This window comes from Macaca fascicularis, chromosome 13 (assembly GCF_037993035.2).
Source record: "Macaca fascicularis isolate 582-1 chromosome 13, T2T-MFA8v1.1".
Classification (NCBI taxonomy): Eukaryota; Metazoa; Chordata; class Mammalia; order Primates; family Cercopithecidae; genus Macaca; species Macaca fascicularis.
This window is the reverse complement of record NC_088387.1, coordinates 109388643-109415633: the sequence shown is the minus strand read 5'-3', so window position 1 is coordinate 109415633 and position 26991 is coordinate 109388643. Positions and strand designations below refer to the sequence as shown.

Genomic DNA, 26991 nt, shown 5'->3' with positions numbered 1-26991 from the left:
TCTGGGGAAAAGCGCCAGGAGTATGAACGAGCTACGGAGTCGGCGCTGCGGGAGCAGATTGTGGGGGGACGGCTTCGGAGCCGCTGCTGTTGCGGGGCGCGCAGCCGAGACCCAGCGTGCTGCGCCCGGGGCCCCGGGCCGCGGAAGGATATTTCACTTTGTTTACCTCCCGGGCCGGGTGAGGGAGCTGCGAGGCCGGTGCTGGCGCCCCCGGCACCGAGCTGCAATGGCAGCGGCGCGGGGAGCCGCCCGAGGACTGGCAGCGGCGGGGCTGATTGATGGGCGCCCGGCGCAATGAGGGGGGCCCGGGCGGGGGCGGGGCGGGGCCGGCTCTGGGCTGAGCCAGTCGCGGGGGCGGCGGGGGGGCGGAGGCTCCGTGGAAATGTGTCGGTGACATTGAATGGGGAGACCGAGCGCGAGCGAGGCGCGCGCGCGCACACGCGCACACACGGCCCCGCTCGCTCCGAGATCCCCGGCCACGTAAGTAACTATTAATACCGCCTCGCCGGGGGATGCGGGCGTGCTGAGCGCGGGGATTGGCCTCGGGCACCGTCGGCCGTCCCCTTTAATTTTTAAATACACGGTCCCCTCTTTTCTCTGGGGGGGGGGGCAAGCAAGAAATCAAAGAAGGAGGAGACAAGCCGTCAATTTTCTTCAAAACAAACCCCACCGGGCAATTTGGGCTCGGGGTAGTGGGAGACGGAGTGGTTGCAAATTATTCCAAGACGAGATCCAGTTCTCCAGCGGGAGAGGGGCAAAGGAACGCTGCGCGTTGGAAGGGCCGGGGACGCAGCTCCCATTGCAGCGCCCGCAGGACCCCCGCAAGCTCGTGCCGGCGAAATCGGAGACCGCCGATCTGTGCTTATTCTCTCTTGCACGTCTGGCTGCATTCGGAGGAAGACCCAGGGCGCAAGCGAGCGGCGACAGCATGAGCCTGTGCTGACCTCTGCGCGGCGGGCCGAGCCCAGGGCTTTGTCGCGGTACCTGCGCCCAGCCCGCGCCGCAACTCTGTGCCCGGCTTTTGCAATCTTTTGTTGGCAGCGCTGACCGCTCCAAGTTAAATGCTCCCTTGCTATTTTTCTTTTTTTTGTTTGTTTGTTTAATTTTTGGAGAGCTCGCGATCTTGGAAAAGCCTCAGACGCCATCTACAGTTAAAACGTAGGTAACTGCCCTCTCTCGCACCCCCCCTTCCACGCCCCCCACCCTTTCCACCAAAAAAAGGGGGTGCAGCGCGGATTCTGGCTGCCGTGCGTCGCCAGCCGGTAGACCCGTGCTTGTTTCCTTTCTCTTTTTGTTTGACTTCTAACGCGTTGGGACTGAGCCGCCGCCGTGAGCGCCCGGAAGACTGCACAAACTACCGCGGGCTCCTCCGCCCCGTCTGCGATTCGGAAGCCGGCCTGGGGGTCGCGTCGGGAGCCCTGGCGCTGCAGCTCAGCACCCTAGCAGCCCGGGTACTCATCCAGATCCACGCTGGGGACACACACACAGAGTAACTAAAAGTGCGGCGATTCTGCACATCGCCGACTGCTTTGGGGTAACAAAAGGACCCGAGTTGCCTGCCGACCAAGGACCCCCGGGAGCCGGGCTCGGAGCAGACAAGGTATCCGGCGGCGCCCATTTGGGGGCTTCTAACTCTTTCTCCACGCAGTCCCTCTCCTGTCCCCTCCCCTCTCGCTCCCTTTTAAAATCAGTGGCACCGAGGCGCCTGCAGCCGCACTCGCCAGCGACTCATCTCTCCGGCGGGTTTTTTTTGTTTGTCGTGTGCGATCCTCACACTCATGAACATACACAGGTCTACCCCCATCACAATAGCGAGATATGGGAGATCGCGGAACAAAACCCAGGATTTCGAAGAGTTGTCGTCTATAAGGTCCGCGGAGCCCAGCCAGAGTTTCAGCCCGAACCTCGGCTCCCCGAGCCCGCCCGAGACTCCGAACTTGTCGCATTGCGTTTCTTGCATCGGGAAATACTTATTGTTGGAACCTCTGGAGGGAGACCACGTTTTTCGTGCCGTGCATCTGCACAGCGGAGAGGAGCTGGTGTGCAAGGTAAAGGGCCAGGGGATTGCTTTTTGTCTTTGGAAGGGGCCCGAGGGAGCGGGAGGGCGCCAGGCCCTCGAGTCTGGGAGAGGCAGATTCGCGGGATGATTACCGTGGCCTTATTAAATGGGTTTATTTATTTATTTGCTCAGGTTCGATAAGTTGCGAAGTTTTTAGACCGTTTCAGACAATGGGGCGGGCTGCAGTGGGGGCGTTTCGGGGAGAGCCCGGGGAGGGGAGGGCGGCGGGACTGCGCGGGGGCCACGGACACGCGTGCACCGAAGGCTCCAGGAGCTCTCTGCGCGAGGCCGGGTCCCGCTGCCCGGGGGGATTTCTTCCTGGGTCTAGCACCCTCCCCTTCCAGCAAGGATTAGGGAATCCCCCGGTAGTTTTAAGACTGATGACTCCGTTCCTTTCGCAGCCATTGTTCTTAGCAGCGGGCAGGTGTTAAACCTTTGTTCCGAAGGTGCCCTTTAAAACAGACACACAAAGGTGCCCCCTCCGGCCGAGCCCAGGGGCCCAGCGCAGGGAAGGAGTTTACAGAGACCTTTCTTCTGCCTGGAGCCTTGAGAGGAGGGTTGGGGTGGAAATCAAAGCCGGAGCACTTTCTGGTGAATAGTGAATGCTTTGGGTCTTTCTCTCTGGTCTTGGTCTCTCTCCCCATCTCTAGACTTCCCTGCCTGCTCATCCCCCCTTTTCCGTTCCCCCCTGAACACACACCTTTGCCTGTAAGGTTAAGGAGCTCCCATTTGGAGCCCCCAGGGATCCGCAGTGGTAATACCACTGCGATGGACACTTAGGTTTCCTTTTTTGTCTTTAACCCTCAACAGTGACTGATTTATGTATATGTGTGTCTGTGTATCTTTTTGTGCACCCACCGGGCCCCAGACAAGTGGATGAGGGGCGAAATAGTTTCCAAAAAAGAAAATAACTACAATAGAGCATACTACCACCCAGAATTGGACATAGATCAAGGATTCATTGTTACCTGATTTTAGATTTGCTGGTTTTTTTTTTTTTTTTTTTTTTTGAGGGGTAAGGGGAGAGTGGGGTACCCATTCTGCCTTTGAAATGGTCACTGGGCACGGTTGTGCTGCAAATAACACATCGCACTTTCGCCATTCACCGCAGACTACTTTCCTTATTTCATAGTGGACTGGAGTATTTCATTGCAAAATTTGGGTTTAGTGGAGATCTCCAGTCAGTTTTGCGATTGTTTAGTTCAGACCTTAGGGGGAAATCGGAGACTCTAAATGTTGCCCTTTGCTTGTCCTGAGCTTTGGTATTTTGCATCTTCTCTAAGTTATTGAGACCCAGAGCAACTGTGCCCGGTTAACCAAAATTCAGTAGCTGGATTGAATTCTCAGAAGTCTGCAAGGTTGCACAATAGGATAGTCATCCTTTGAAATGAATGAATTCCACAGAACTGCCACTCTTGTATGAAATATGCACAATCACCCAGCAGTGAATATTTTCATTCCTTTTGCTCAACTTCAGTAGAGCATTTTAATATTTTTCAAAGGCTGGAGATGCTTTTAAGTATAGGGACTCTGCAGCCAAATTCTGCAGGGGCATCTGGCTGTTACTTCTTTGTTTAAAACCAGAGGTGACTCTGGCCTCTGCTCTTTCTTTCTCCAGATTTTTCAAGACATATTTCACTTTGGGCTGACCTTACAGTGTCATTTGCAGACTTGCGCTCTGGCCTCAAATTGGACTTAATCTGCTGGTTTAGTTATTGCAAAGATTGAATCAGCCCCTCACCAATTATAGTGTGGCTGCAAGTGGATTTAAGTGCAGTATCATTGTTCTGCTTGACAGAGGTCATCCCTTTAAGACACAGCAGCTTCTGTTTTCCTGACTTTTTACCAAAGATGATGTGGGTGACTTCTTATGCAAGCATAGTTGTGTATCTCCTAAGAAGCTCCAAGAGAGGTTTATAAGGCTGCTTCTCTGAACTGCGCTGAGAGATATATATGCTGTGGTCTGTTAGCTTACTTTAAGGCTCAGTGAAATCTACACATTGAATCCAGTTCCTTTTGATGTCTTAGAATAGAAGGTTCTTGTTTCCTAGCTGTGTGTTGACCAATGAAAAAATTCTTTGCAAAAACAGATCAAATGTAAAGATGCTATTTATTATAGAGGACTGCATAGAGAATTCCCTAGGACACTCTTTGGAGGAATAGAGATTCCAGAGTCATTTAAACAAAATAATCAAGGCTGCTTATTGTCTCCATGTGCCTACTTTGGCTAGATAAATGAATGAAGGCGTTTTAAGGAGTCTTTAACTGTATGTTTTCATGGAAATACTGGTAGCTACTGTGCAGATTGACATAATTACTATCTTGGCAGAATGGGTACTTTTTTTTTTTGCAAATGTTATTAATGATGGTCTAATCTTACTGCCTTATCTGAACTGTCACATTACATAACCAAGGCTTCAAATTAAACATGTAAAGAGGCTGGCACCAGGCTTGTAGCTTGATTTTGCATGTGAAGATGATGGTTTAAATACCATTCCAAGCCCCTAAATGCCCCTGATAGCTACTAATAAAAGTTTGGCTCCTTCCCATCTGGGAAAACATAAATACTTATTTTATTTTTCATACTCTGTCCACCATCTTGGAATTTGGTCTCTTCTACAAAAGGTATGGCTACATTTGAAGCTGCCACAAATATGTTAGTTTTTAAAAAATTCTGTCTCCATTCAGTTTTTCAGCAGTGGAGCAGGATAATAGGCTAAAAGTGCTGAGCAAAAGTCACCTTTTATGTTTTTGTAAATGCACCTGGAAACAGGAAGTAGATTATAAATAATCATAACTCTGAGCAGTGGCGACAGAAGCTGCAACCCGGTATTTCAGAACACATCATCTTCATTATATAATGCAGTGTTTACGTTAGCCACTGCAAAGCTTATTACTCCTTGAAATTTTTGAGCCTTCCCTGGGTTTCTGTTGCCTGCAGTCAGGGTGTTAAAGTTGATTCAAGCATTGCAGATTCCTAATTGAACAGGCCTCTTAGGTCACCGCTCTTAGGTCATCATTTGACGGTATCAGTGTGTGATTTGTGGTCTCTGGAGATGTTGAAGTATTCTTTCTTAAATTCTAGGTTATAGTGGCAGCAGCTGTGCCGCTTTTCTGAGATGCCTCATTATGGTTCATTCACAACATTACTGTTAACTTTGCTTCCTTGGCTGGGTTAGCACCAACTCTCTTGAGGTTTTACATCCCTGTTTGACTCACAGATTTTGTTTCAATTTTTTGAAGCTTAGAGCAACTTAACTCGTGGATTCTTAAATAGCAGTCTGTGGCCTCGGGTGGGCTTCAGAAAGCCCGTGAATCCCCTTAAAATGAATCCGGTATTGTGCATGCATTTGAGAATGGGCATTGTCAGCTAAGAGGGAACAGAGCTTTTATCAGATTTTATGTGACATCAGGACCCAAAAAAGGTTCACACTGTTCTAAATCAACATCTTCATTTTATGAAGCGGAGGGAGGTCCGGCAACCCTAAGCTCTTTATCCATCTCATCCAGATTACTGGTGGCAGGGCCCGGATTAGTGCCTCAAGGTTGCCGATTTCCAGTCCAGCATTTTTCCCACCACACTGCAAAATGATGATCAAAGAAAGTATGCTCTAACTAGTGAAAAAGCGATTTAGGCAGCTAAATGATTGTGAACTGATAGCATGCAGTGTATTGTTAGGGCGTTCCTGTCTTAGATGCTTTCCAGTGAAGCTCACCCACGCATGCCCCTGGCTCACGCACACACTGAATAGATTCATCTTACCCACATCCCAGGCAGATAGAAAAACCACATTCCAGACCCAGGGACTTGTATTCCTGATTTAGTGGAGGTCTTGAAATGAATGAAAGCGCTTTTTTTTATAACCTCAAAAATTCTCTGTAGTGTTCATTTCTGTTAGGTCTGTTTCAAAAGGTATTGAGGGTGCCTTTTCTTTTTAAGCAACCCCACAATGAGTTGGCATTTCACAGGCTAATTTTGATTCATAGAAAATCATTGCATAACTGGTTCATTGAGTTAGATATCTGTGGAGGGAAGAGAGGAAGAAGCAAGGCTGCTGCCCTATTAAGAAGGATTGGTTTGTATTCCTACCTCTGCCACTGGGGGCTCGAGTTTTGGCTCATTCTCTGAGCCTCAGTTTCCATATCTGTAAAATGAAAGTATTGAATTAGAGACCATTAGGCAACAGCTAGCGATTTAATCTCTTAATTGCTCATGTGTCGTATAACGCGTGTTTATGTGCATTTCTTTTCCTTTTTTTTTTTTGTTTTTTTTTTTTTTTTTGAGACGGAGTCTCGCTCTGCCTCCCAGGCTGGAGTGCAGTGGCCGGATCTCAGCTCACTGCAAGCTCCGCCTCCCGGGTTCACGCCATTCTCCTGCCTCAGCCTCCGGAGTAGCTGGGACTACAGGCGCCGCCACCTCGCCCGGCTAGTTTTTTGTGTTTTTTAGTAGAGACGGGGTTTCACCGTGTTAGCCAGGATGGTCTCGATCTCCTGACCTCGTGATCCGCCCATCTCGGCCTCCCACAGTGCTGGGATTACAGGCTTGAGCCACCGCGCCCGGCCTTTTTTTTTTTGTTTTTGAAGGTAAATAAAGTGTTGTTGATGTCATTTGAGGTGGATCACTTTCCATTTTTGCCTTAGTTCTATAAACACGCAATTGGGCTAGAGACAAAAATAATGAAAATTATTATTTGTGTACTGTATTACATTTTGCAAAGCACTATTACCTTCATTTTCTCATATAATCTTCCTAACACTGTAAGTCAAGTATCAGTTTCCCATGTTATACATAAAGATTTGGAGGCTCAGAGAGGTTAAGTGACTTGTTCAGTGCCACACAGCTGGTAGAAGGCAGGGCCAGTATGGTCTGGGTCCAAGTTCAGCATATTTTCTGTCATCTCAAAAGCCCATGCCTGTGGGAGGTGCAATGTTCTGTGTTTTGGTTGTACAAGAGGCACCTCTGACTCTGGTCTTACTGTTAATCCTGTCGTAGGTGTTTGATATCAGCTGCTACCAGGAATCCCTGGCACCGTGCTTTTGCCTGTCTGCTCATAGTAACATCAACCAAATCACTGAAATTATCCTGGGTGAGACCAAAGCCTATGTGTTCTTTGAGCGAAGCTATGGGGACATGCATTCCTTCGTCCGCACCTGCAAGAAGCTGAGAGAGGAGGAGGCAGCCAGACTCTTCTACCAGATTGCCTCGGCAGTGGCCCACTGCCATGACGGGGGGCTGGTGCTGCGGGACCTCAAGCTGCGGAAATTCATCTTTAAGGACGAAGAGAGGTAGGTCTCATTCCTATCCAGACCTGGGGACTGTGATGGACTGCTTCTAACAACAGCTTCCTAGAAAAGTCTTGAATGGACATTTTTTTTTTTTTTTTTTTTTTACTGTCTGTGGTCCAGATGAGGGGAAGGAATCTTAGGAGGGCAAAAGGAAGTGAATATTGCAATTTTCAAGTGTTTCGGGAAAGCAAATAGCTACTGTTTTAAAGGTGTCATCTGGTGCTTAAAGGACAGGTAACAGGATATTCTGCGACCCAGTGAATACGTATGATTGGTGTCTTGAATTCCGAAGGTGGCTGCAAACCTCTGTGGCATTTTCAATGCCAGTAAAGGCAGGGCCTTGAAAATTCTACCTGCAGAACACTCGGCACCCACAATCAGTCATTTATAATTCATTCATCCATGCACTCATTCAGTAGCTCTTACCTAAGCTTATATTAGCTATTAGTCACAATTCTCAGTACTATTAATATCTAGATGAATTAGATAGTCACCTGACCGATGAAGGAAATGCTACCAGCTCAGAATAGAGGTCCATGCTGGGTGGGGTGGTGGGGACATGTCAGTTCTCCCTAGGACTTGGAGAGTCAAGGAAGGTTTTATAGGAGGGGTGATTTTGGAGCCAAGACTTGAAAGATGACTGTATTTCAGGAAATGTGGGAAAGACCGCATTCCAGGTGAGGAAACTGCTGATGCAAATGCATGGCACTGCAGAGGTCTTGGTTATTTGAGGAGACAGCTGGACAGGATGCAGGCAACTGGGTTATGCCATTAACTCATTACCTTCTATTTAGCAGACACTGCTGGGGCCCTGCTTTCTCTCCCAGCTGATTTTGATTATAAGAACTCCTTCAAGCACTCTTTTTTTCTTTTTAAGAATATGAGTTTGGAGGAACAGAGGTAACAGATCTATATTCATTGCTCACCGTAGTTTGTGAATGAGGCTCCACATAACGTGGAGACCAGCTCATATCTTGATCTTTGCTTGTGAATGCCTTTCCCTTTATTAACAAACTGAGAAGGGGCAGCTGTTGGAAGATCTAGAGTGTGGAACCACACTTACCTTTTCTCTTCCACTCAGATGCCTCTGCCCGTGGAGCCTGGACATGTTTCCCCTGGTTTTGCCTTTGATGCCCTCTGTGATCTTGGACTGGTCCTTCGTCTGTTTCCACCCTCCCTCTGCCAGCGTCATATTTCTCCTTCTGTTACCTTCTGTATGCTATATTGGCTCTAAGGTCTTTTCAATTAATAATAAATTGGCATATGTGCTTCTTTGAATATTCTCATTTAGAAGATGAATATATGTGGACCCTCAACAGAATACTGACAAAGGTATTCTCTTTACCCTTCTATGTTCCACCTTTCTTGGAGATTTAATAACTGCGTCTACAAAAATAAGAGGTCACATTTGTTTACCCCTTACCATAAGGTTAAAGTTTAACTTAATTACCTCTTCCTATTGGAGAAGTGAGTATTATCATGTCCATTGCATAGATGAGAGCTCCAAAGTGCAAGGTGGTGAAGTCCCTTGAGTATTTTCATGTCCATTGCATAGATGAGAGCTCCAAAGTGCAACGTGGTGAAGTCCCTTGAGTATTATCATGTCCATTGCATAGATGAGAGCTCCAAAGTGCAACGTGGTGAAGTCCCAAAGTTACGGACAGGAAAGAGTCGAAGTAAGGCCTCATTCGCTAGTAAGTCAGCTGTCAAGAAATTCATTTGTCTGCCAGAGGGCATGAGGACAGCAAATGCCCTTTCGCAGGGATCTGTGTTTTTAAGTGTCATCTTTGATTGTGTTTCCATAGGAAGGAACTCTCGGGCACCAACGAGTAGAAGGAATGGCCTGTTCAGGAATAGGAGCCCCATAGTGAATACATATTTGTGCAGATGAGTAGAGCAGAGTGGAGGTCCCCAAGTCATAGAACATGGGAACAAAAGTGGACCCGGAGGTTGCAGAGTCTGTGTGGCACTCTCTTGTTTTGCTGCCAGGAGGCAGAACTCCAGAGGTGAAAGCATGCCCCAGTGCGCACAGCTAGCTAGGAGCCAATGAAGCCAGGCCTCACCTGGGCTGTGGAGGGCTTTTACTCCCAGCCTTTGCTTTTCCTTTATGAATGTGTCATGGCACAGCCAAAATCCTTGACGTCCCAGGGCCCAGGGAAGAAGCTTCCAACCTCAGGAGTGTGTACCTCTGACATTCCATCTGGAAGTTATGTTTGACTTTTGTGAAAGAACGTGACCCTGTCCAGAGATAACCAGCAAGGAGTATCCAATGTGAATGGGAAACCAAAACAATTCCCTGGACTAAACATGTCAAAGCAAAAGCCTTTTTTTTCATTTTAAAGAGCATTTTCCAAGGTAAAAAGAAAATGTAAGGGACTGTAGGGAGCTGGCCTATGTAGTCCCTACAGTACGGTGGCATGTGTGATAGCCCCTTTGCCCATGCAGCCCTGTTGCCCCATGGGCCAGCCTTGAGGCTTATGCCCTGTAGGACCATGGAGAAAATGGTAACTCCTCCACCTGATCAGTGAGGTTCCTTGGCCTCATGGCAGGGTCACCTTGCTTGCTCAGTTTCGCACAGCCAGTCTGAGGGTTCAGCCAGCCTAGAAATCCTGTCATTTCATCCAGAGTTCTTCCTCCAGCCCAAGTCACGTGGAGGTCCCAGTGGGCTGGCCTTTCAGGAACATGACAAGTGTCTATCTGGGCAGCTCTGAGAAGGTCGCTTCCGTTTTCAAGGACATTTTGAATGTTCTCAACAGTAGCTGATTGATAAGAGCTTTTTTGTTTTTCTAAAATCCAACTATCAACTAAGGAATCATGCCTAGTCACCTTTTTCTTCTTGTTGTTCTGTATTTTAACCTCTTGATTCCAGAATGTGAAACTTCTGCTTTTTGTCCCACAGTGTATTTCTCCTTCTCTGCCTCCTGGCAGCATTGAGTGTCATGGCAGATTCTCTTATTTGGCCTGCATGGTGGCCTACATGGAGCCCGTCGCCAGCACTTCCTGAGGGAAGAGTGTGAGGCTAAGTGTCAAGGGCCCAGAACCTCATTGGCTCCATGCTTGCTGCTGGGAACTCTCATCTTCCATCCTAATTGCATCACTTAGTGGAGCTAAAGCTTCCTTCTCCCTCAAGAACACTGAAAGTGTAAGGAAGCAATGGGTTACATTTTAAAGGCTTTTGGAAAGCTAAACCGTGGAGTCAATGTCTGTTTCTAACCTTTCGGGCATTGGTCCCACGGTGAAAAAGCACAGAAGCGAATTTGGAAAGTGCTGCTTTATTCATCTTCTGACCATTGCACACCTCTTTTGTGCATCAGTCTTCTCCCTCCCAGTGATGTGCTTCTTGAACTCTGGTGATCTGGAAAGCGATTGAAAGTGCACGCTTTACGTATGAAACTGGCTGAGGCCCACCTGGTGCAGAACAAGACCTGCCTATGGGCTGACTCCTTGTGCCTAAAGTTTCGATTGTGTGCCGTCTGGGACTCTGCATCCATGGCCATCCATGGAAACGTTCTTAGTGGAACTGCCAGCGCCTTCACTCCCGTCCCCCACTGGTAGCTTTGCAGGCAGACACGGATGACTCCTAGTGTGTTTGGACCTGATGCCAGCGTGCCTTGTGCTGCTAGGTAGAAAGGCAGCAGCTCAGGGTCTTCTATTTCCATGTTACTTTGATTTGAGTTTTAGGTTTAACTTCTGGCTCTTCTTAGCTACCTGATCTTGGATAAGTCATTGAATGTTTCTAAGCTGCGGTTTCCTCAAAGCAGAAATAATAATGGCATTCCTGTCGGGCAGTTGTGAGGGTTAAATGAGATGATTCTGTGACTCACTGGGCAGGGCAGGCACTCATGATGGGACATCTGTTCCTAGAGTCATTGATGAAATAGTACCATTATAGGAGAGCAGTTCCCAGGACTCAGTGGGTTCTTGAAGAATTAAGTCGGTCTCTTGGGCAGCGTATTCTGAGAAGAGTGGCATAGGGGTTCTGATTTAGGCCACATCCTCCTCTCTGTTTGGCTTAATTATAATCATTAAATTAATGCCAAAGGTCAAGTGCATCTGGTCTGGAACCTGAGGCTCAGAAAGGCCAGATTGACCATATGTGTGCTGGAGTACGCGGCCACAGGCACATGTAGGGGTTGAAGGATCGTACCCCACCATGCCTGGATCAGCGTCTGTGTTACCGGCATTGGACTGCTGCTTCTCTGTCGTTCCCAGAGATGTTTGTGCAGGGCAGAGCTTGGTTCTTTTTGTTTATACTGCTGAAAAGGAAAACCTCAGGGCCCAGAGGCATTGAGCAGCATTTTAAGGAAGTTAATCTCCAACTCCAGTTGAACTCGCCTGGCCACACCCTGTGCATCCACAGTTCCTGTAGTAAAATCTCAGACGGTCTGTGTGTAGTAGTGACCACCCTGCTGGTTGGGGCTCAGAATCTGATAGAAGGCAGTACCCACATCCCCAAAGTGCATGCCCGGTGCACTCTGCCTCCCCCTCTCTGCTGTGGCATTGGGGTGACCTGCTTGATCGGTCTGTACTTAGAAGCCCCATGTTTCAAGCCCCTCCAATTCCATTTTAATTCACGGGAAGGCCTAAGCTTGGGAGAAGTCCTGTTACTTCTATGTAGAGTCAGAGCTGCTGTCTGGATTCCAGTCCCTGCTCTTGCACTTATTAGGAAAGGACCTTGAGAAGTTACCTAAGCTTTGTGCCCAGACTGCCTCATCTGCAAAGTGGAAATAACAACAAGACTTCCCTCATGGAATTAAATGTATTAACACAAGAGAACCCAATGGCTAGCACACGGTCAGCCATCAGCGGACGGGAGCTCCTGCCTAGCGCACAGTCAGCCATCAGTGGGTGGGAGCTCCTGCCTAGCGCACAGTCAGCCATCAGTGGGTGGGAGCTCCTGCCTAGCGCACAGTCAGCCATCAGTGGGTGGGAGCTCCTGCTGACGGAAGCCTCGTCTGCACTCAGTGTCACTCTGTGCTCACAGGGCCAGTTCCCTGGCTCCCTCAGGATGCGAAGAGCCCTTTGAGCAGGTGCACTCTTATGCTGCTCAAGGAAGGTGGCTGGGGCCTTGTTCCCACAGCACTTCCTGTTTGCTTTTGCCCATTGGATTTCTCTCTGGGTTCAAGGCTTCCTGCCATCCGCCTGCCACTCTCTGCCTCCAGTCTCAGTTCAGTGTTGACATTTCCTTGCACAGAAGGACCCCATGTGAACTGAGAAACATGCTTCTTTACGTGTTTCTTCTTTGGGTAGAAGATCTTTATCTCTTGATGTGACAGGTTTCATTTCCTCTGCTTTGTGGAAGCCAATCAGTGCTTGCTTCTGCAGGGTGGAAGCTGCGACTCTTTGCAGGAACTCAGTGGCCCGGGGGCTTTCGGTATAATAAACGCCACCTGCCCAGATCCACAGACCTGTGCCTCCCCGTGGGGTGGAGGCCTTTCTCCTTCCCCCACCAACAGAGGTCAAGGCATGCTTTCTCAGCTCTTAGTATCTTTATTGGCTCTTCCTTTAGATCTTCAAGTTGCGCCCGCCTCCATTGAGGTCTCAATATCTAACAAAGTACAGAGGGCAGGCATCAGAGCCCTGGAGACCAGACTCAGCTTTTCTTTCATTAAAAGCTGTGTACATTTTTTCAAGTTGTGGGCACTTTGTGTTTTGGGAAAATACCTTTCGTTTTTGCTTTGAAGGAAACAGAGCTCCTGGAATTCCCTTATTTATAAGGAACCCCTTTATGTACTTGAGGTATTGCCAACTTTTGGGGAGGGCTGGCGAGCCCTCCTGTTCCCCAGGGAGGATCAGTGATCTCTTTCCCATAGCACTCCCTTTCCTCATCAGAGCTCATCTCCTACTGTATTGTGATGGTCCGTATGTGCATCTGTAGACGGTCCTTGTGCCCTGCTGGGAGCTTCCTGGGGACATAGGCTGTCTCATGTTCACTGCTTCTGGAACAGGTTGGGCCTCGCTATTTGTTGACGGAATGTCTCCTTTTCTGAGTGGGAGCAGCTCAGGTTGGATGCCAATGACAGAGAGAGAGAGGCAGGGGTAAGTAGAGCCTTGGTGTCCAAGTCATTGCCTGGAATCAATGGGAGCCCAGGAAACTTACACATCCCCTATGGAGATACCTTTTCATAGAGAGCTATTTTCAAAGTTTCCCATCAAGTGAGAAATTTACCCATCATTTCCCTTTTAATGATTTATGCAAAAGTGACATTTATTTAAGACATTGTTTTCAGTGTCTATGGCAGGCTGTAATTTTATTCATGAAGGGCTTTTCTAATCACAGTGAGAGAGGGGAGAGCTTCCTCCAGGTTCCACGCTTATAAGTAGACTAAATAGTAGATATTATTCAGCAGGATTTCTTGCTGGGATGCTGACTACTTGTCCTTTGTAACTAGTTGATGGGCTAGTGTGTGTCCCCAAGCAAACCAAGCAGACCACTGACTAAAACAGTGGTCAGATTTTTTTATTACTCCATTTAGCCCTATGGTCTTAGGCTGCCTTCTCTGAAATCATGAGAAGAGACAATGTATTCACAATGTATTAACATGTTAAGTGTCCGGCACAGTGTCTGGTGCCCTGCAGCTACTTGAATACATAGCCGTCATTATTGCTCTTGGGCATCCTCTGATGTCGTTGAGCCTCATAACCCAACAACCTGGAGATTCAATTATTTATTTAACAAATACTTATTGAGCACCTATTATGTGCCAGGCACTATTCTTGGTGTTGGGGATACTACAGAGCCCAGTGAGACAGAAACCCTGTTCTCAGGAGACCTACATTTCGATGAAATTATATCCAGGGTCCACCATATGTTTTACCCATAATGTGATTCACAAATTTAATTCTAATTACCTACCATATTTAATCAATTTAAACCCAATGAGTAAGATACTCTTATTTTCACCGTTTTACAGATAAGAAAATTGATTCTCAGAGTCTACTGGCCAACCAGTGGCAGACCTGGGGTTGGTACCCAGGTCCCTGGCTCCAGAGCCCAGGCTCTCAAATACTAGGTTGTCTCCAGGAAATAGACAACAGGTAAACTACCGTCTCTTATGCCCAACCCTGAGAAAGAATTTTCTCATGCAGTTAGGCAACAGGTGTGCACCAGGAGGACCTGACTAGCCAGGGTCAAAACTAGGCTTACGACTCGGTTTTCCTGAGCAGTCATGGACTGGGCCACCAATGAGCCAAGCCCGCGGGCAGTCCTAGGTCCTGTTTTCCCATTCTGTGGGTGTTGTTGTTTTTTTTTTTAATCCCAGGGAACTATACAGTGGGCTTCATTTCTTTTTCTATCCCCCATGCCTAGCACTGGACTTAGCAGTACTTAGGAAAGTATAACTGTTGATGCCGTGGATATACAAATAGCCCCTTCGGTCCCAGTGGCATGAATATCATAAGAAAAATCCACTAGCCATATTGACAGTGGAAGGCAGTGGATGGAAACTCATTTTCGATGTTTTTTTTTTTACTCAATACTCTTGGGAGTTTCTCGAAATCATGGAACAGAGTCCAGTCTATTTGAAATTTCTTTGGACTCTAGCCATTGCACTGCTTGAGCAGAGTCTTGCCTAGATGCCCTGAACTCCAGACAGAATGTTGGAGTCGGGGGATCTTAGATATGGGGGTCATTCTATCTCGCGGACATTTATTAAGCACCTACTCTGTCCTCCAGTGCTAGGTGTTGATGGTACAGGAATCAGTACAAGAGAGTCCTTGCCTAATGATCGTAATCATGACTCAGTAGTTACTTAGCTGTAGGCAGTATTTAGCAGTTCCAACAGTGGAGTACGGTGTGGAGAATGGTCACCTCTGGGAGGTGACGAGCTCCTGCGCGAGGTTGGCCTGAGTGCTGTAGTACGGATGGGGAGGTCCCGGAAGGCATGAGTCAAGCCAGAGGCACAAAGAACCATGTGTAGGGAGGAGGGCTGTGCTGCTGGAGGGTCACCTGTGCTAGGACAGAGATGAGGCTGAGTCCAGGGCCTGAAAGACACACCCCTCACCTCCAGCTTGCCCAGAAGGAACCATTGAAAGGTTTTTCTGGAATGCAGGGACAGGTTTGTGATTCTGGAAGTATGTGTGAAGGATGGACTGGGTAATAGCAGCCGGGCATGGGTTCCAGGAAGAAGTGGCTCAAACCGAGACTGTGGCAGTGGGATTGAAGAGGTGGGGGCAACAAGTGGGGCTTTAAAACCGACCCTTTTATCTCCAAAAAAAGGAGGAGAAGAGTGTGCGTACCCAAGGTCCCAGATGTGTTAGTGGCACAGCCAAGAGCAGGACCCAGGTTTTTCGACCCGATCTCATTCATTACGTGCCTGAGCGCACAGCTCCACAAGCCTGCGTGGGGCTCCCTGTCGAGGGCAGCGTCCCCATCTGGCCCTGCGAGTGGGTGCAGAGATGCACTTGCAGTCCTCGCCGAGCTCTGTGAGCTCCCACCCCACACCTGGAACAAGACTGGGAAAATTCTGGACCCTGAAGCACTCCTAAGCCACCGGGCAGGGCAGCAGCACCACCGCTGGGTGTCCCTGGCCAGCACTGAGCCTGCAGAAGCTCTGTGGAGAGGTCAATCCATTACACAGGGGAGGAGGGATTCTTCAGGAGCCGTGGCTGAATGTCTCAATGCAGGGAGTGAATGGAGTATTGATGAGGAATTCCTGTCAGCGTGGCATCCTCTTTCTTGGGTTTCCCTTTCTGTTCCTATGGCGACAGGATGGACTTCCTCTGTGAAGCCCCAGCGGCCTGCAGGCTGTGCTGTGTGGTGTCTGCGTGGGGGCGTGGGAAGGTGTTCAGGTACAGTGAGACTCCCCTGTTCATCCAGGTACCACGGATGGGAGTCAGGGGCAGGAACATGCCCCTGCATGCGGACAGGGCAGGGGTTCTGTCGTGGCTGGGTAGATGGCACTGCAGAAAACACCTGAGTATTTGAGTCAGATTGGGTTTCTTATCCCCACTGTGCTATTTCCAAGCAAGTTCCTTCATCTGTCTAAGCTGCTGTCGTCTCCTGCATCAAATCGGTGTGGGCACACCCACCTTCCAGATTGTGTGGTGTTGTAAGGTAACGAAGCATATTCTCTCCCTGTAGACATCTCTCCCTCCACCGCGACGCCCTGAGATGCTTCCCCTGTGGCTTACCTGTTGCTCTCCTGCCCTGAGATGCTTCCCCTGTGGCTTACCTGTTGCTCTCCTGCCCTGAGATGCTTCCCCTGTGGCTTACCTGTTGCTCTCCTGCCCTGAGATGCTTCCCCTGTGGCTCACCTGTTGCTCTCCCTGCTAATTTATGGGCCACTTGAGGTAGGAGTTGGGGTGGTTCACTGACTCTACAAGACCTGGTGCAGAGGTGGCTCTCAGAGGTGACTGTTGGAAAAGTCTGTGCGTACAGGAACCAGAATTAAATGCACGACAATTTATTTGGAATCGTTTAGCGGCCTGTGAAGTTCTAATGAGGCTGCCAGGCCGGCATAATGGTGCCTACGGTGCCAGGTGGTCCTTCCCAGGCCGTTGGTAGCAGTCGTCCCGGGCGGGACCCTGGCTTTCACAACTGGACTGGCTGCCCAGAGTAGTGTTTCAGTAACAGTCAGGGCAAGGTCAGATCTGGCAGCAGCTGACCTTTTCACTTGACCCTTAAGCCTATCTGGACCGCCTGACCGGACGGCCTTCAGTGATTTCTCTGGATTTCACTGACCTTAGGCCACCGGACTTCCCATCCCTGCCAGGCCCACTTTGTCTGGCTGAACTCCCAGCTCAGCCCCACCCTGGCCCACCCTGTCCTGATCTCTTCCTGCCAAGAGCCCAGGGTGCTGTTTAAAGATTTAAAAGCACAGCATGATTTGCTCGTGGAGACTATTTTTTGATCTTGTGGATCAAGCACTAAACTTGGAGTTAAAAACCGGGGTTTGAATCCCAGCTCTACCACTGGCTTGCGAGGTGGCCTTGGATAAGTCAGATCTGCTTTCTGTTCCCTCAGTTTCTTCATCCAGTAAATGGGCAGGTCTAACCACCTGTATCAACCTCATGAGCTATAGCAGTTAGCTGTGAATGGGATGGTTTTGTACCAGATCTAGTGCTGAATAAACTGGGCCACCAATGAGGCAACAGATGGAGACAGATTTGTCTCCATCATCTCAGGGTCTCCCTTTAAAAGTTTTTCTTTCTTTGGCCCTAAGTAAATCAGTGATTTTAGTACCAGAATGTATTTTGGAAAGAGCAATGGCAGTAGAGTACAGATGTAGATTTCAGAGCTCAGCTTCTTCAGCTTCTTTGTGTACAGCCTGGGGCATTTAATTCCCTGTGCCTCAGCTTCCTTATTTATTAGGAAACATGCGTATATCATACTTGTCTTTTACTTTTGAGAAATAAGGATGCAGGCTGTTAATAATCTTAGCATCTTGTAGATGCTTCACACATAGTTTCTATTATTGTTACTATAATTATTATTAGGATATTATACGGTGTGTTGTAATCACTAGAGCTTAAGAATTAAAGGAAACTTTAAAATCTGGAATTCTGAAGCTAGAAGAGCCCTTTTCAGGCCTTGCAGCTATTTGTTCTTATTTTACAGAAGGGAAATTGAGGCCAAAAGAACCAGGGGCCACACTGGTAGTTCAACTTACTGGCCCAAGGGAGCTCTGGAGCCTGTGCTGAGAGTGGATGGGGGTGCGGGGAGAATTGGGGCTTTCAGGGCCGATCTGTGCTGCTCCACAGATGCTGGGAGAGGAACCACACCCTGCTGGTTTTGGCTTCCTCACCTGGCACCGGGATCCGGTGACACAAGGCCTGGCACTGGGCTGGGCCGTCATTGAGTACACAGGCTGCCCACGTGTAAGCCTTGTTCATTCAGCAGGTTGAGAGCAAAGCAGGCTGTTCTCTTCCCATGCCAGGCACAGTTTGCAAAAAGGCCTGCGGGGATCCAGCTTCTCTGGCCAAACCAATCCTACCCCAAGCTGGTGGCTGGCAGGGAGCTGTCTCTTCCCCTGAGAAGTTACTGGAGATAACCATTGTCATTTACAGCGTTTTAGTCACAAAAATTACCACACCCCCCCCCCCACACACACACACCCCTTGTCACTTTGGGGAATGTTTATTCTTCTCGGACTATCTCTGGTACCACCACTTCCAGGAAGCATATCCTGATCACCGTAGTCGTAACTGAATAAAGTGAGGGGACTGGGCTGGGCACGGAGCTGGGGAGAAGCATTCCAGCCCGCGGGAGGAACAAGAGCAAAAGACTCAGGAAGGAACGAGAATTCACATCTACTGCCGTGTGCTGGGGACTTGCATTTCACGCTTCCTCACCTGCTTCTCCACGAGGCTTTCGGGTTGAGGGTAGGTGCGAAGGTTCATCTTAATAATAAGATCAGTAATCATGGCTGCCGCTAGTTTTTTGCAGATCTACCACGCTGGGCTCCTCGGTAGATACCGTACTTGCATTATGACAGTTAATTCTCACAAAAACTGAGAAGATGGGTGTTCCTTGTCATGTCTGTCTCCGCGGTGTCTCCCCAGTGCCTTGAGTTGCCTGGTTGGGCAACTCAAGCAGAGTAAAATGCTTGGTAAATGTCTTTTAAATGCCTGCATGACTAGTGGGACATTTGAATTACTAGGTCCACAGATGCTTCTGTTGGTTTTTATGGAAATCAACTCCTCTGCCTGGAAAATTCATAATGCCCAGACTGTGAGGGGACGTGAGCCATTGCAAGACTGTTCATTCATTTCTGCTCCCATTTCTGACATGTGCTAGAGCCCCACCAGGGACTCCCCATACACATTCTTGAGACTCGTGACTGGCAGCCCTGTTTCCCAGAGGAGGGAGCCAAGGTCCAAAGACCTTCAGCAGCCTCCCTGCAGTTCCACAGCAAGTCCACAGTGACCAGAGCTGACACTCACCCCCGCCTGTCGGACCTCCCTCCATTCCTCTCACGTGGTATACATCCTGAAAGGTCCTTGTCGAAAGACGTAATCCAGACCAGTTGCCTCAACCCTTGCCTAGAAGTGATGTAAACAAGTTCACAGTGTTCTGAGAAGGAAGCAAGGTCAAAAGAATGACCTACCAAGGACAGCAAGGCTGCATCTCCTCCCCATCCTTTCTCCCAGCTTCTCTTTTCTTTTGCCCCTGTCCTGCCTGGGATGCAGATTCTCCCCTAGAGAAAGAGCAGGCTCCTGTCCCAAGGACTGGCTGTCCTCTTGACACTGGGGAGGCACATGTGCTGCGCGCCTTGATGGAACCTAGTGAACTGAGCAACCCTGGTGTGGTTTCCTCTGCCAGCTTCTTGAGTAGGTGGGGTCAGGCCTAAGAAAGGTGAGCACCCAGCCACTGCCTTGCCTTGCCAGCCATAGGAGCCTATTCAGACTCTGAGCATTAGGCTCATTGTCCGTGAGAAAAGGAATCGTAGTACCTGCCTTGGAAATGGAGCTCCTCAACTTTGAAGAGACGGTATGTGTAAGTGCCTTGCACGCATTGGGTACATAGATGATATCTGACATTTGGTACTTTGTAATTTTCAAGGCCTGATCTTGAACCCAGGTGTCTGTGCCTTAGGACACTGCTTTGCTCTCTGACCTGGGCTGGTTTCTGTGGTTGTCCTTCTGCAGCATGTGCTGCAGAACCAAATGTGACAAGCAGACCTGGGCCCTCCGCACTAAAATTGCATCCTCTGAGGGAAAGGAGCGTGAAGTGTTGGCTAGATGAGCTTGGGGGCAGCTGGTATTTGGCAGCATGTGGGATGGTCTTTTCATTTTATTCTCAAATTCATGAAGTATCGGGCCTAGATTCCGTGTGCTCATCTTGAGATAGGAAAGGTGAAAGGTAAACTCCAGCTTGGGGAGGGTCAGTGTTAGTGGACGGAGTGGAGGCCTTAACCATTTTCTGAGGCTTCCACAAAGGGGTTAGGATGCTTTGAATGTGGGGACACCTGGCAGGAGGAGGTGAAGGAGAAAGTCAGAATCTAAAATGGTGACCTGGAAGGGGATAGGAATGGAAAAGGGCCTCAGATTTGGTCAGAGACGGGACAAAAGTGAGCTGACACAGTCGGGGAAGCATAATCCGGGCGGGGGGACACTGTGGCAAAGGCCTCAGAAGGACTGGGGTCAAGCAGGGCATGTGAGGAACAGCAAACAGGCTGGGAGGGAGTGAGAGAGCGTGTGGCCCAAGAGATGGTCGAGAGTCCCTTGCATAAAAAGCTTGAGGTGGTGAGCTCTGCACCCTGCCAAGGCTGAGCCAGGAGAAGTTCAAGTCCCTGTAGTCATATCTCCCTCCCACCTTTACTGACAGATGCCTGATATCCCCACCCCCTTATCACCATGGGAGATGCCTCAATGCTGTCATTTACAAAGCCCATCTTCTGTAGAGCTCTCACTGACTGCCACTAAACCCTGGCCAGGTAGGCAGATCATCGGCCCTTGTTCCTTTCCCGGTGAGCACACTGAAGCTCCCCCTGGGGTCGACAGCAGGACTGTCCCTGTCATTGATGGATTGCGTATCTGCTGTGTGCCAAGTACTCATCTAGGTGCTCAAGGTACAGCAGCAAACTTAAGTGTTGTTCTCTACGTACAAAATGACATCAGCTGCATGCCCATGGGCTCTCGGAGGTGGGAAGTGAGGTGATCATCTGGAAATGATGACCATAATGATACATAGTAAATCTTGAAATGTAAATGTACAATATATCCCATGCTGAAAAGAGGAGGAGGGCTACGTAATGTAGGATGGACAGGATGAAGTTTAATAAACTTCATTCGAGCAGAGACAAGACAAAAGTGAGCTGTCACACAGTTGGGGAAGCATAATTAGGGCAAGGGGACACTGTGGCAAAGGCCTCAGAAGGACTGGGGCCAAGCAGGGCATGTGAGGAACAGCAAACAGGCTGGGATGGAGAGAGAAGGGAGTGTGGTCCAAGAGATGGTCGAGAGTCCCTGGGGGTCACCCTGCAGCCGTGGCCAAAGATGAGCTGCATCACCACTGCAGGTTTGGGGCAGGGGAACCTGGGCAAAACCTGGGCCCTTTGATACCAAGATCCATGCTTGTTCCACCGGACCGCCCCTTGTCCCACAGATGGAAGAGCTTGTTTTTCTTCTTACTATTATTTCCACAGTTGTAATTCTTTCCATAGCTATTCTGCTGCTAGAACAGTGAAATTGGAGGTGAGGGGTCTGGCTTGCGCTGGGTGAGAATGGGGTGGAGGAAGCTGTGGGGAAAACTCACCGTGCCTGTGGTTCGAGATCCCGGCCTTCCTCCTCCTTTCCTCTGCCCCTTGGGTTTCACCTTTTCACCTCCGTCGCATCTCGACAGCTAGTAAGTCTCATGGGCCAGCTCCACCTGCCACCTTAGATTAGGAAAAACAAAAGGACAAAAGATGCTGGTTTTTAATCAGCTCCATTCCGGATTAGCACATGTAGATCCTTCCTGTTTTTGTAGAACATTAGCTATAGGTGCAGAAGAGTATGTATTCTATAGATTATAATAGAATGTAAGTGAGCACATAAAAAAGGGAGAGATGGGTATTACAGAATCCCAGAATGATAAAACTGACAGACTTTAAGACCGCCTTGTCCAGATGTTTGCATGACAGTGTAAATGTACTTAATGCCAATGAAGTACACTTAAAAATGGTTTAAGTGTACTTCATTGGTCTTATGTTGTGTCTATTTCACCACATAACTTTTTTAAAAGACTTCCTTGTCCAGTGCTCCTCTTTAGGTCTGAAAAACAGAGAGGTTGAGTGACTCAGCCATAGCCACACAGCAAGTGAGAGACAAAGCCTTGCCTGGAAACTGCCTTCCTAGCTCTTATCCCCGTGCCTTTTCCCATGACCACAACTATTGTTTGTTTGTTGGTGGAAATTAATACGGGAAGTAGTTACTCCTTGAGCTTTGAACTCCTGTAATCCAAATATGAGGTCTTAGAGTCAACCCAGGATTTCACCAAACCTTTTGCTATAGAGAACTCCTAGCAGCAATCTTTTGGTTAATTTGAACCTTGCCCCCACTTCTATGACTCTTAGTGGCTGTGGTGATCACGCTGAAAGGCTAAGACCTTCAGGCAGATGGAGGAAGAGAAACAGCAGGAGATGGACGTGAGTCACAAGCTCTGACTTATGACCCAATGTGGTTTTTCCAAGCTCTTTCTTATTCTCTGCTTATTTGAGCTTTTTTTGCACTTCGGGGCAAACAGGGCAGATGCTTGCATGTGTGCCTGCATGTGCGCTTTTGAGATGAAGGAAATACGAGATGCGAGTGAGACAGCCCTTGTAGATGCTGTCTTAATCCTAACTCCAACACCTCCCCATCCCTCCTCACCTTCTCTGCAAGCCCCCAGGGGTTTGATAATGGGATAGATTAACTAAGTTTATGAGACCCAAGGACTACCTACAACTCTGTGAGGCAGTGCCCCAGCCAGGAGAGTCGGAGGAAGATTTCAATTTCAAGTATGGGAAGGTAGCAATTCCTAGCTTTCCACTCAAAGAACAGTGGGGCAGGAAAACAGGAATTCCTAGGAGGCCCCTGAGCTAAGGAGAGGAGGCTGGTTTAGGACTTGGGGCGCTGGGTGGAGGAAGCTCTCAGTGACTTTCACCGTAGCCTTGAACAAGTCACTGCCATCCCGGCCCTCACAGTAGATTAGGTATAGTTAATGATAAGAATTCAACTCACTTCCGAAAGTATTTCCTGAGCACTTATGTCATACACAACAATGACATCAGATCTTACTGTGTAAGGATGCGTGCTGGATTCCAGGGTCTTTAATACAGGATTTCTTTACCTCTATTCTTGAGCATACGCTGGAGAGTCCCACTTTCCTGTCAGCAACCACGATGGACCTTAAATGGCAGGGAAAGACTGGGGGTAGGATGCCTAGTTTGAGTTGGATCTTGGGCTCATGGTTCTGTTCACACACACCCCACGCACACAGACATGTGGGAAATTGGAATCACAGATGTGCACAGGCAGAAGATGTGGGTGACCTTAGTCAGATGTTAGAACCTGGTCAAGGACAAGGTCTTGGGAGTATGAGGGGCAGGACCGAAGATAAAGGCAGCAGGAAATCTGGGAAAGAAGACAGTTTTGTTTTTCCTTTTTGAGACAGATTCTCACTCTGTCACCCAGGCTGGAATGCAGTAGTACGATCTCAGCTCACTGCAATCTCTGCCTCCCGGCTTCAAATGATTCTCCTGCCTCCGCCTCCTGAGTAGCTGGGATTACAGGTGTGCACCACCACGCCTGGCTAATTTTTGTGTTTTTAGTAGAGACGAGGTTTCACCATGTTGGCCAGGCTGGTCTCAAACTCCCAACCTCAGGTGATCCGCCTGCCTTGGCCTCCCAAAGTGCTGGGATTACAGGTTTGAGACACTGGGCCTGGCCAGCGAAAGAAGGTGGTCTTGATATGAGGGTGTCAGCCTCAGAAGGACCAGGTGATGGGAGTCCACTCCTGCTTGAACATTCCCCTGCTTCCTTTCTGGTCCTAAAGAGAGGCAGCTGGTATAGAAGAAAGAGCAGCAGCATCAACTTAGGAAGATGTGAGATCAAGTCTTCTCCATTTCCCAGCTAACAGGTTTGGGGAAGTTACTCAAACTCTCTGAGTGTCGATATTCTCATCTGTAAAATGGGATATTAATATCCTGCATGTCGAATACAAAGGGCTGTAGTGAGGCCAAAATGCAAGTAAGGTGAAAGCTCGTTGTGGACTGTGTTCTGTCACGTTAGTTACAAGTCTGCTAAAAGTTGTAGACGAAGCTGTGGGCTTCCTGGTTGGTTAGATCTCGGTTTGAATTCTGTGGTGCCCTAGCATTATGCAAATGTGACATTGAGAAAGCTACTTAATCTCTTGTTCTGTCTTCACAAGGGTGATGATAATGTGATTCATGGTTCGCTAAGGTGCTCAAGGTTTGAGCTCCCCAGTGGATTGTCAGCGGCATGAAAAGACCTTGTCAGTCTTGTTCACCCATGTGGGTGTCGTCAGCCCTGGAATAGGAGCTGGCAGCTAGAGGGTGCTCAGTGAGTAATGTTTGGCTGGTCAGATGAATGAATGAATGTGAATGAGGAGTCTTCGGAAACACTATAGTCGGGTATGTTATGATGCTGGTGGTAATGTGTCTCCGAGCACCCTCAGGAGCTTATGTTTTCCTCCTTTCTTGCAGGACTCGGGTCAAGCTGGAAAGCCTGGAAGACGCCTACATTCTGCGGGGAGACGATGATTCCCTCTCCGACAAGCATGGCTGCCCGGCTTACGTAAGCCCAGAGATCTTGAACACCAGCGGCAGCTACTCGGGCAAAGCAGCCGACGTGTGGAGCCTGGGGGTGATGCTGTACACCATGTTGGTGGGGCGGTACCCTTTCCATGACATTGAACCCAGCTCCCTCTTCAGCAAGATCCGGCGTGGCCAGTTCAACATTCCAGAGACTCTGTCACCCAAGGCCAAGTGCCTCATCCGAAGCATTCTGCGGCGGGAGCCCTCGGAGCGGCTGACCTCGCAGGAAATTCTGGACCATCCTTGGTTTTCTACAGATTTTAGCGTCTCGAATTCAGGATATGGTGCTAAGGAAGTGTCTGACCAGTTGGTGCCGGACGTCAACATGGAAGAGAACTTGGACCCTTTCTTTAACTGAGCTCATGCCCCACAGAGACTTAGCAGGTACCAGGAGTGAGCGAGGGCAGCGGAAAGGAGTTCTTCCAGGGGACACGAATTGCCTGGCTGAGTAGCAAAAAAGACATTCACACTCTTAAGTTTCTTGGTTCAGAGAAGGATAACCTTCAAGGAGCTGACTGACCATGTAGCAAGGGGGCAAGAGGCGTGGGATGGGGGTTGGGGTGAGATGGATGGGAGCCCCCCGGAGCTTGTCTTCCCTAACATAGCCTGGGAGACCACCCCTTGCCACTTGGGTCACTTCCGCCTACCCCACTTTTCATTTTGTTCCAAAATAGTTGCAGATCCTCACAGAATGAAAACTCTCTGCCTCAAACACACATCCTGGCATCGCACTGTTAGCATTTAACTTCTTGTTAGGATTCAGGGAAGGAACAGTTGGCCAAGAATTTGTTTTTCTTTGAAACAAGCCAACCACCTAGCTGGTAATTAATGAGGTTCACTTAAAAAAAAAAAATTCGGTGCACACAGACTGACATGAAACCTGGGTGCTACACTAAAAGAAAACAAAAGTCCAGTTTGTGTCTCTTAATCGCTCACTTCAACTCATTTCTTCTAAATAAACTATTTAATATCCTGGTCAGGAAATGACATGTTAATGCTTTGCTCCCTGAAGGGGAAAAAAAATCTGTCCTTTAACAAGCTATTCTGTTTTGTGTCAATTGGTTCGTGGCAGGAAGCTATTAGAAGTCAAACGTCCAGATGCATTACTGCTATCTTAGTTTAAAGGGGGAAAGAAAAGGGAAGAAGAAAGGAAAAGAGAAATCCAACTCCTTTTTCATGTTTTGCTTTTGAACGATGAGGGTTTGTGTGACAGGCATTCCTCTTTGCTGAGGTGATAGCAATGGCCTGAGATTTTAGCAAGCTCCTGGAGTCTGACGCTTTTGCAGCACTCTGATCGCAACTAAACATTTGTCTTTGTTTTATTAGAAGCTAGTGAAACAAAGCAGGTTGTCCCACGTGTATAAAATACAGGGCAGCTATTTCGTTTTCTTTACGGAGAATGATCCTTTTGGCTTGTAAGGCCCTCTGGTTTGGACAAAAAACCCCAGTAGAGACGAGCGGGAAGGATAATTAGCTGGAAGCTATGATGATATAAATAAAAACAGCTCTCTATCCCAATACGCACCTTTGTATTTTCAAGAACTCTTCTATTTATTAAGGAAAATGTCACATTGTGATGTATTAAGCCAGTACTTCAATTACGGGTTGACTTGGGATGACATATTACATGCTGTAGTTAACATTTACGATTTTTTTTCCTTGTTTGAGTATTTCTGTCTCTGAAATAACCTTTTACTTGGCTTTTCTAGATAGCTTTATTTGATTTCGAGTGGCAAAATGTTTTTTATTATGGCTTTTCTATTGCTGTATGATACAGAACTCTTTTGGCATAAATATTTGTGTTCCCAGTACCTCACTTGTTTGGATTTGACTGCCTGTATATGTTTTGTGAAATGGTCCTGTTTTCGGGTAGGTGACACGTGGACTCTAGTATGTAAATGTTACTTGAATCTGTGCTTCATTATAGTGTGTGGCATGTATGTGCGGCCTCTTGGATGCTTTATGCCTGCGCAGCAGGAGCCCTGTCCTCACGTTCCCAGGAGGGCGGCTTCACCCTTCGTAACCAGGAGACAAGGCGGCCATGGATTTGCCCTTGATTCTATTTTGCTAATGGAAGATATAAAGGAGAGAAGGTTTTTTTTTTTTTAACATTCTGAAGATGGTGCTGTGTCAAGAAGGACGTTTTTTTCTTCCCTCTCCCCTATTTTTTAAGTACCTTGGAGGAGGAGAGATTGGTGACATGCATGGTGGGGATCTATGGCCTCTGGTGCTTTGTCCTGTATTTGGTTTAATGTTTTTGTCCTAATCTCTTCAATCAATAAAATTGTGCGTATTTAACTAAAATGTTAGAGTCTGGAAAATGATGATTTTTTTTTTTTTTTTTTTTTTTTTTTTGCCACCTGTGCTTTGTGATCACCACACACCAAGCAGAAGCTCACATCTTCTTCC

At 48.3% G+C, this 26991-nt stretch overlaps 1 protein-coding gene across 4 annotated transcripts; it reads left to right on the top strand.

Moving 5' to 3' along the window:
• Positions 1–55: 55 nt before the first annotated feature.
• Positions 56–26886, top strand: TRIB2 (tribbles pseudokinase 2). 4 transcript variants are annotated; one of them, XM_074012308.1, is made up of 4 exons: positions 396–1600; positions 1793–2048; positions 7053–7345; positions 24472–26886. In XM_074012308.1, the coding sequence occupies exons 3-4, from the start codon at positions 7191–7193 to the stop codon at positions 24938–24940; spliced, it is 624 nt and encodes a 207-aa protein (XP_073868409.1). In that variant the 5' UTR covers positions 396–1600; positions 1793–2048; positions 7053–7190; the 3' UTR covers positions 24941–26886. The 4 variants fall into 4 exon arrangements, with proteins under 4 accessions (XP_065383470.1, XP_073868409.1, XP_005576573.1 ...); XM_065527398.2 differs by lacking the exon at positions 1793–2048 and having other exon boundaries at positions 56–480; XM_005576516.3 differs by having other exon boundaries at positions 396–2048.
• The last annotated feature ends 105 nt before the right edge of the window (positions 26887–26991 follow it).

Bases quoted from the DNA above. Each gene is read 5' to 3' on its own strand.
- TRIB2 (XM_005576516.3), top strand. From the start codon at position 1,779: ATGAACATACACAGGTCTACCCCCATCACAATAGCGAGATATGGGAGA. The intron at 2,049-7,052 runs GTAAAGGGCCAG...ATCCTGTCGTAG, and splicing joins GAGAGGAGCTGGTGTGCAAG to GTGTTTGATATCAGCTGCTA. The intron at 7,346-24,471 runs GTAGGTCTCATT...CCTTTCTTGCAG, and splicing joins ATCTTTAAGGACGAAGAGAG to GACTCGGGTCAAGCTGGAAA.